At 48.2% G+C, this 8,493-nt stretch overlaps 1 protein-coding gene across 4 annotated transcripts in view; it reads right to left on the bottom strand.

Moving 5' to 3' along the window:
* Positions 1 to 250: 250 nt before the first annotated feature.
* iqgap3 (IQ motif containing GTPase activating protein 3) overlaps positions 251 to 8,493 on the bottom strand; it is a 21,007-nt gene continuing 12,764 nt past the window's right edge. For all 4 annotated transcript variants that reach the window (XM_042225958.1, XM_042225956.1, XM_042225957.1 and 1 more), the window contains exons 25-38: positions 8,307 to 8,470; positions 8,008 to 8,232; positions 7,586 to 7,726; positions 7,429 to 7,513; positions 6,139 to 6,371; positions 5,929 to 6,061; positions 5,730 to 5,832; positions 5,528 to 5,657; positions 5,326 to 5,413; positions 2,390 to 2,602; positions 2,070 to 2,230; positions 1,389 to 1,514; positions 1,205 to 1,313; positions 251 to 1,078 (exon numbers count right to left, since the gene is read on the bottom strand). In XM_042225958.1, coding sequence (XP_042081892.1) covers positions 965 to 1,078; positions 1,205 to 1,313; positions 1,389 to 1,514; positions 2,070 to 2,230; positions 2,390 to 2,602; positions 5,326 to 5,413; positions 5,528 to 5,657; positions 5,730 to 5,832; positions 5,929 to 6,061; positions 6,139 to 6,371; positions 7,429 to 7,513; positions 7,586 to 7,726; positions 8,008 to 8,232; positions 8,307 to 8,470 — 2,025 coding nt within the window. In that variant the 3' untranslated portion in view covers positions 251 to 964. The remainder of the gene's footprint in view (positions 1,079 to 1,204; positions 1,314 to 1,388; positions 1,515 to 2,069; positions 2,231 to 2,389; positions 2,603 to 5,325; positions 5,414 to 5,527; positions 5,658 to 5,729; positions 5,833 to 5,928; positions 6,062 to 6,138; positions 6,372 to 7,428; positions 7,514 to 7,585; positions 7,727 to 8,007; positions 8,233 to 8,306; positions 8,471 to 8,493) is intronic.

Below are 8,493 nucleotides of genomic sequence, written 5' to 3'. Positions count from 1 at the left end.
ACCGCTTCGCCTTGGGCATTTTTAATCTGTAGCTCTGCTCTAAAAGAACGTACGTACCTGGCCCCGCCTACTATCCTTGAAAAGGTAAAATGATTGGCTAGAATCCAAAGTGCATGACATCTCAGGGGGAAAAAAAAAAAAAAAAAAAAAAAAGAAAGCAACATTCAGCTTGTTCGTGGCCATCATCAGTTTTTACACGCACTCGCACTCTTAGTCTTTTACCTTTTAAATTAAAAATAGAAATAATGACTGAAATGTTCATGTTTATTTATTGTAGCAAAGACAAAAGAAAAAGGAAATGACAGGAAATATTTACAGGTATTGATCAGCTGGTATTGATTGGTCACAGCTCAGTGCAGCTAAACATTACAACCAGACATCAGTGACCAATGCGCCACTACGGAGTCCTGAAAGGGTCAAACCTTTCAAAAATAAGACGGCTTAGTGTGGTTTGAATCCTGAGAAACAAACCAAGATAGGACAAAAACACTGATGTGTCACTCCTCCAAATTAAACTGAAACACACGTTCCCATACAAAGAGAGACACTGAGGTAAGATGCCTCACTCTGCACCACATCCAAATACTGTAGTGAGATATTAAAACAGGTGTAGGGAGAGGATGTCCCATTAAAGTGTTACAGAGAGGGAGACAGACGACTCCCTCTGTTTGATTAGTATCATATAAACATGCATAAAAATATCACGTGAAATAAAAAAGAATCACTTTAGTTAAATTTTACGGACATAAAAACAAAGACAGCGCTGCAGACAGAGCACTAACTCAGTGATTACAGCACAGACAGGAGTGTATGAAGACATCCCACTGAGCGAGATATAGAGTCAGTCAAATTTAGTGAGATTCATCCTGATCATTTGGTATAAAACGCCGTTCAGTTTCCTGTTTATAGACAGGAGTGTGGGACGAGGCCTCGCCGCAGAAGCCGAGTATGAGTGCCGCTCCTCTCACTTCTTGAAGAACTTCTTGTTGAGGAGGAAGATGAGGAGGTTCACATTGACTTTGGCCTTACTGAACATCTTCATTACAGCCACGCCCTCATACTGCAGCTGCAGCAGGTCCTAACACACACACACACACACACACACACACACACACACACACACACACACACACACACACACACGTTAAACTCGTATCACCTGGTTTATGTGGCCCGGTTCGACGTGGTCCGGCCTCGGTCCTACCTGGTATTTGAGCAGGAACTCCTCCATCTCCACGCCGAGGAATCGAGCTTTTACTTTGAAACTTCCTCTCTCAGGCCCGGCAGCAATCTCAAACATGACGTTCTTAAATCTGGAAACAGAGAGATCGTGAGCACACGTCCTCACCGCGTGTCATACGTGTGCCGTCTGTATGTTCTGCGCTCACTGCGTGACTGGCAGGTCTTCGATCTCCAGCAGAACGCCCTTCTCGTGCAGCCGGGTGGCGCTGTAGCTCAGAGCAGGAAGCTTGTTCCTCCCTTTGCCGTCTGCCGCCTTCTGATTGGTCGATTTGCTGCAAGAACAAGCCAATCAGTGATGGACCTTACAGACAGGCCTATCGCCTCACTGACAGCCTCGTGACGTGCACCTTCAGGACACACGCGGTCTAAGCACCTCTTTCCTGTTTCAGGAGCTGTTGGTGGATATTTAAGATCAGCTGATGGCAGGTCAGCGTGGATGCCGGATCAGCTCGTGACACCAACGCTCTTGGTGATGTTTGAACTTTTCATGCAAACATTCAGCTCGTACCTCAGCGAGCTTCTCCTCACTCAGATTTTGAACGCACGGTTTAAAGCTCTCGTATTCTGGCGCCTCTGATAGAGCTTCCTGTACCCGGGGCTCGTGGTCAACCTCGGCTCACCTGTTCCCGAATTACTTTGTTTGTTGTACTTTAGTTTATCCCTTGTGTTGTTGATTGTGTGACAAACGTTTGTTTGTCCCGCCCCAAAACCGACCTCACAGCTCTCGAGGTGAAAACGCCTGGTTATATCTGAAAGTTATATCTGATGCTAATGGCCTGAGATGAGAAATGCTAGGTCGTTACCCAAAAACACCTGCTTGTGCATACCTGGCGGTGAGGTTGTCCAGACAGGAAGTGATGTAATGCCTGTAATAGTCCACCTGCTCACTGTGGAAGCTGCTCTTAGCCTGTAGGCTGCTGAGAGTCTGATGGAGCTTCAGGAGCTCCGCCCCTCGGCGCTGGCGGTGGAGACGTTGCTGACGGATGTCCTGGTGGGGAAGCGTGCAGTGACATCATAGTCAGGGACGTTTTCGAAAACATGCAGGCAAAAAGAACAACAAAAAAAACCGCAAACAAAACCAGAAACATGCCAGGATGTAGCGAAGGAGGACGCCGGAATAGGAGGAGATGGAGGCAGGTCTCGTTACCTTGGCGATCATCTGCAGGATCTGGTTCTCGCTGTCTGGCGGTTTCAGGGTGCCGAGTCCCTCCAGACGACGAAGACTCCTCAGGATCTTCCTCTTCTTCTCCTCCAGGCTCAGGTTGCCATTGGCGACCAGCGACTGGTTCCGCTTCATCTTCTCAGGAGTCCGAGCATCCTGCTGGGCGCGGCGCTGCATCAGCCAATCGTGACACACTTCCTGTTTGAAGAGATCAGATGATATCATTAGAGATGGGCCGATCCGATATTACGTATCCATGTCGGTCCGATACGGACCTAAAATACTGGATCGGATATCAGAGAGAAATAAAAAATGAAATCCGATCCATTAAATATCACAAAACTTGCGACATGGCGTAACTTGGCTCACGTCAGAGCAGTGTGCGTCACATGATATAGCGCTGTGGCGTGCCAGACCTTTCGGCGGTCTGGTTGAAAGAGGAAACCAGCAGCTGAACAACAGCAGCACATTTAAGCTTGATAATCTTTTGTTAGAATTTATTTAATATTACTTTCTACACCAGGATCTTTTTCTACAGCTGACTGCTAGATCCGCCCCTGCACAGTTACAGCCAAGTTTAGCCAGGGGGGCCGATAGGGCACGAACAGGGAAAAGGGGGCACAAAGACATACTTTTCTTTCTTATTCTCATGTCTAGCTTTTAATAAATAATTATCTGAATCTTACAACCAACGTTTTAATCTGATGTAAAATATATAGAAGTCCATTACTGTATATCAAGCCTATTCAAATGGCGGCCCGCGGGCCAAATGCGGCCCAGAAGCAACCTGCGAGTGGCCCTGCCTGTGGTCCTGGCAGAAACACAGAGAAAACGCAAAAAATTAATTCATTAATTAATTTTTAAAAAATTAATTTGGTGGATACGGTGAAAAGTGATGAATAAATTAAAGTGAGTGTGACATCTGCTATTAAAAACGTACCCCTGTAGGACAGTTCAAATATTCGTAGAGTTGAAGTTCTGGCGTCAGACGAGTTTGAAATGCTGTTAGATGACCTGAAGAAAACTGATGTAATGTCTATAGCAGGAGATCACAGACAGAACTGATAATGCACAGTTGTGCCTATATGTCCGTTTTTTAGATGGGAAATTGCTCGGCTTGCTACCATTAGAGGGACAAACAGCTGGCGAAATGATGTTTGAGAAGATTTAAGCTCTTTTTGAGGAAAATGGTCTGGATATGAAGCGTGTCTGTATACTTGTGAACGATGGGGCTCCATCCATGGCAGGAAAAGTGAGTGGTCAGCGAAATATTTATTTTAATTTTAAAGGGAATAATCAAAATGTTTTTGTTATTATTATTTCAAATGTGCAAAAAATAGTTTAGTTATATCTCCCTTTTTTTAAATGGACCTTTTGGTGTGCATTTGTGAGAGGTCACCAGATTTACAGGGGAAAAGGAATAAAAAAAAAAACACTTGTTTTTCAGTACAGTTGTGTGGGTTTGAAATTGATTATGATCTGCTGCTTACTGGCTTCAAAAAAATAAATAAAAAATATCTGGCCCAGATAAATTCCTCGGTTTGAAAATCTGGCCCAACTAACTTTGTAGTTGAATAGGCATGCTGTATATAGTAACTATAGTAAGTCTAATATACTCTAGTAAGCTATAGTACTTTTTCCCTTTGGGAAGATACCATCTGTGCAGTCTGCAGTTCTGTTGAAGAAAGATGTTGAATCTATTTAATTATTCTTGAAAAATAATTTATTTCTGTGCATTTTTTATTTTATTTTATGTTTTTTTACACGTGCATTAAATTTAGGTTGATTGCGTCGTTTAAACATCATGAGGTGGAGGGTGGGGGGTGGTTCTAGTGCAGAGCGATATGACCAAAAATATTTATCACGATATACATTTGAAAATCTGCGATAACGATATAACTGACGATATAATTGATGCGAGACAAAACACTTTACAACTCCACAACTTTATTAGTGCAAAAAAAAAAAAAAAAAAACCCGTCAAAGTATCTTCACTTAAACAAGCAGCTGTTTTTTATCTGCGTTAAAGTTATATAAAAATTTAACAGAACAAATGCAAACTCCTCGCTGACAGTTTAACCAAAAGGCGTTTCCAGTGGAAACTGGCCGACATATCCTCAGCATAACCATGTATAACATCCACAACACTTGAAAAGAGGTTAAACACACAATACGGTAACATTATGTTGAAGCACAGCACGTATCACTCCGAGGCTCCGCCTACGACAGCCGTAATGCTCCGACAATCCATCAAGCGGTGCAGCTTCGTAGCTCAGCAAAGTCGCACTGAAACATGTGACAGATTTTCGAGCGCCGTGCACATAAAATCGTTTCGAGGTCAGTAAACACAACCAGAGTTCATACATAAGGACACGGGATTATAAGGGGCTCTGTCGACTTTCAGAAAAATCAAAGGATTGATTTTAAGTGCGCCGTATTTTCCAAACAACACGGTAATAACGACGGCCCGCTAGCATGCGCTACCAAAAATAGTGCTTTGTTGTGTATCTGACGGACGAAAGCTAAACCAGTTCCACACCAGTGAAGCTGCAGCATTTTTACAAACCAGTTCAGGTTCATGGTTTCATTCAACGATCCGCTTTCGCTCTTCTCGTTCTGCGTCGCCGCCATGTGCGTATGTAAACAAAGGCACTGCGCATGCGCGTTTTACCCATATTCTATCGCCATATTTCATTTTCTTATCGTTGCCCAACATTACACCGGTATCACCGTGGACGGTATGATATGATAATAAAAAAACGTTTTATTGCTTATAAAATACACTCTATCGGATTCATATCGGTATCGACAGATATCAAACTTTATGATATCGGTCATGAAAAAGTGGTATCGTGCCATCTCTAGACATCAAGACTGCAGCGGGTGCCAGTCACCAACCAACCTATTAGTGCGAGTTTTACCTGGTCACGTGACGGTGTCGTCCTCAGGATGTCACGCAGAGAGTCACCTGACTGCGTCCTGATGACATCGATGATCAGCTGCTTGGTGCTGGGAAAAACAAAACAAATGTTTTCTGTGAACACCGGGTTCTTCTTTAATGTTCAGGTAAACAAACTGACAGACACTGAGCAGGTGAGGCTAATGGCTTAGAGGCGGGGTTACCTGAGCAGAAGTCCTCTAGCGTCCGGTGTGTTGTTGGCGTCGTCGAAGATGTCAAACTTGTTGGTCAGGGTCAGAGAGACCTCGATCTTGCTACTCTGAGAGTCTGATCCTGGATCAGCCGCGGACTCACCTGAAGGACAGAAAACAGTCAGACTGACCGGCTCAGACTGGATGGCAACAGCAGAGCATCGGTTGGCTGTACCGATGAGTTCCTGCAGGCCGGGAACCGGACCGAGATCCTTCAGAATCAGGCCGAGGGGGTCTGAGGGGTCCGGGCACAAAACATCCTGATGCTCCAGCAGCAGCTGCAGAGAGACATGTGAGAGGTTCACGGGTTTATGTAGACCAGGTACAGGTGCGCATGCAGCGAAAAGATACAGCTGGAGGCGGAGCTTCCTGACCTTGTGTGTGTTGAGCAGCTCGCTCACAGAGATGTAGATCACGGGTCTGTTCACGATCAGCAGCTCCGAGTACTCATCCATGCTGAATCTGTCCTCCGGTTCAGGAACGTCGCAGACGGACTGCAGGAACCTCCTGAGACACACAACACCGTCAGGAGAACCTCCACCTCCCCGACACCTCAGAACGGAGCGAGGTCACCTGAAACCCACCTGAACCTGCTGTGGGTCTGGCTGATGTACTGGTTCAGGGCTCTGATGTGGTAGCCACCTCCATGGAAGTGTTTGTTGGCAGCGGCATGCTGCAACACGCGGGCAATGGAGCCCAAGATGTGGCGCTGTTCGGGCTGCAGAGCAGAGCCGGCCAAACGGTCCACCACGTCGAAGCCGTCCGGGGCCACGATGGCCGGGTTCATGTAGCGGTAGTAGACCAGGTTACCGACGATCTGCGGGGAGTAGGGCAGACTCGGCGTTAGCGGTTCAATTCAGGTCACAGCGTCAGAGCCACGTGGTTCTGACTTCAAGACCCGCCGCCGTACAGAGACCAAGCTTCACGTCAAGCGACCAATCAAATCTCAGCTCCGACCTGCGAGCTGTGATTTCTGTAGACCTCCAAATCTGCTGATCACACATCCATCATGAGTCTGAGCTCACCTGAGCACAGCAGGAGCAGAAATTCACGTGAAACACAGCCCACCTTCATCACCTGCAGCACAGGTGTCCAACTCCAGGCCTGGAGTCCTGCAGGCTTTAGATGCATCCTTGATCCAACACAGCTGCTTTAAATGACTAAATGACCTCCTCTACATGTCTTGAATTCTCCAGAGGCCTGATAATGAACTAATCGTGTGATTCAGGTGTGTTGATCTGTGTTCTCACCTTGTAGAGCTCGTCCTCACCGGCTTCAGGAAACTTTGCCTTCAGGGCGTCTCTGAGGACCTTGGCGGTGTAACGCAGACCATACCTGCAACAACACAGAACTGTTTAGCAAAGAAGAGACTGGTGACGCGAGGTGCAGCAGCAGGCAGACACGTACGGCAGCTTGTGGAGGCTGGCGGTGATGGCTTTGAGGACTCGGTCCGTCAGGTTCTTCAGGTTGATGATGGAGATGTCGATGCGTCTCTGGACTTCAGGCTGAGCCAGAGCGTCTTCAGGAGAAACCTCATAGGGCAGCGAGCTGGTGAGACAGGTGAGACGCACAATACAAGTGAGACGCGCAACGCAGGAGAGACGCGCAACGCAGGAGAGACGCGCAACGCAGGAGAGACGCGCAACGCAGGAGAGACGCGCAACGCAGGAGAGACGCGCTAAAACAGCCCACCTTCATCACCTGCAGCACAGGTGTCCAACTCCAGGCCTGGAGTCCTGCAGGCTTTAGATGCATCCTTGATCCAACACAGCTGCTTTAAATGACTAAATGACCTCCTCTACATGTCTTGAATTCTCCAGAGGCCTGATAATGAACTAATCGTGTGATTCAGGTGTGTTGATCTGTGTTCTCACCTTGTAGAGCTCGTCCTCACCGGCTTCAGGAAACTTTGCCTTCAGGGCGTCTCTGAGGACCTTGGCGGTGTAACGCAGACCATACCTGCAACAACACAGAACTGTTTAGCAAAGAAGAGACTGGTGACGCGAGGTGCAGCAGCAGGCAGACACGTACGGCAGCTTGTGGAGGCTGGCGGTGATGGCTTTGAGGACTCGGTCCGTCAGGTTCTTCAGGTTGATGATGGAGATGTCGATGCGTCTCTGGACTTCAGGCTGAGCCAGAGCGTCTTCAGGAGAAACCTCATAGGGCAGCGAGCTGGTGAGACAGGTGAGACGCACAATACAAGTGAGACGCGCAACGCAGGAGAGACGCGCAACGCAGGAGAGACGCGCAACGCAGGAGAGACGCGCAACGCAGGAGAGACGCGCAACGCAGGAGAGACGCGCAACGCAGGAGAGACGCGCAACGCAGGAGAGACGCGCAACGCAGGAGAGACGCGCAACGCAGGAGAGACGCGCAACGCAGGAGAGACGCGCAACGCAGGAGAGACGCGCAACGCAGGAGAGACGCGCAACGCAGGAGAGACGCGCTCTGACCTCTTGTGTCCGGTCTGCGTCTCGGTCTGGTTGATCCAGGTCTTGTAGACGTCCACGGGGTCGGTCCTGATGCTGAGCGTGCGGTCCTGCAGGACATCCTGTAGAGCTGGACCCAGCACCTCGCGCAGGGCGTTTTGACCACGAGCATGGCGGTAGAAGTTTACCAACATCCTGATGACGGTGGGGTTTCCTGTGATCACGTCCTGGGGCTGCTCCACCTTCAGCCTGACATCACACACACAGGTAAGCAGTGACAACACGTTACTGCTCAGACACAGGTGCAGTGACATGATCGTTACCTGATCTCATAGCGGAGCGCTTCTGTGAAGAGCTGCAGCAGCAGAAAGGCCTCGCGGCGGTCGGAGCCATAGTTAAACAGACTGAACACCACCATCTCCATGAAGGAGGTGGAGCGACTCTGAGGCATCAGGAAGATCAGCTGAGCCAGGTACAGGGGCTGTGTCTGCCACACACACACACACACAC

Source organism: Haplochromis burtoni, unplaced genomic scaffold, assembly GCF_018398535.1.
Source record: "Haplochromis burtoni strain Fernald_Lab_line unplaced genomic scaffold, NCSU_Asbu1 Contig_190, whole genome shotgun sequence".
Taxonomy (NCBI): Eukaryota; Metazoa; Chordata; class Actinopteri; order Cichliformes; family Cichlidae; genus Haplochromis; species Haplochromis burtoni.
Note: the sequence above shows the minus strand (reverse complement) of the source record. Positions and strands in the feature narration are given on the sequence as shown.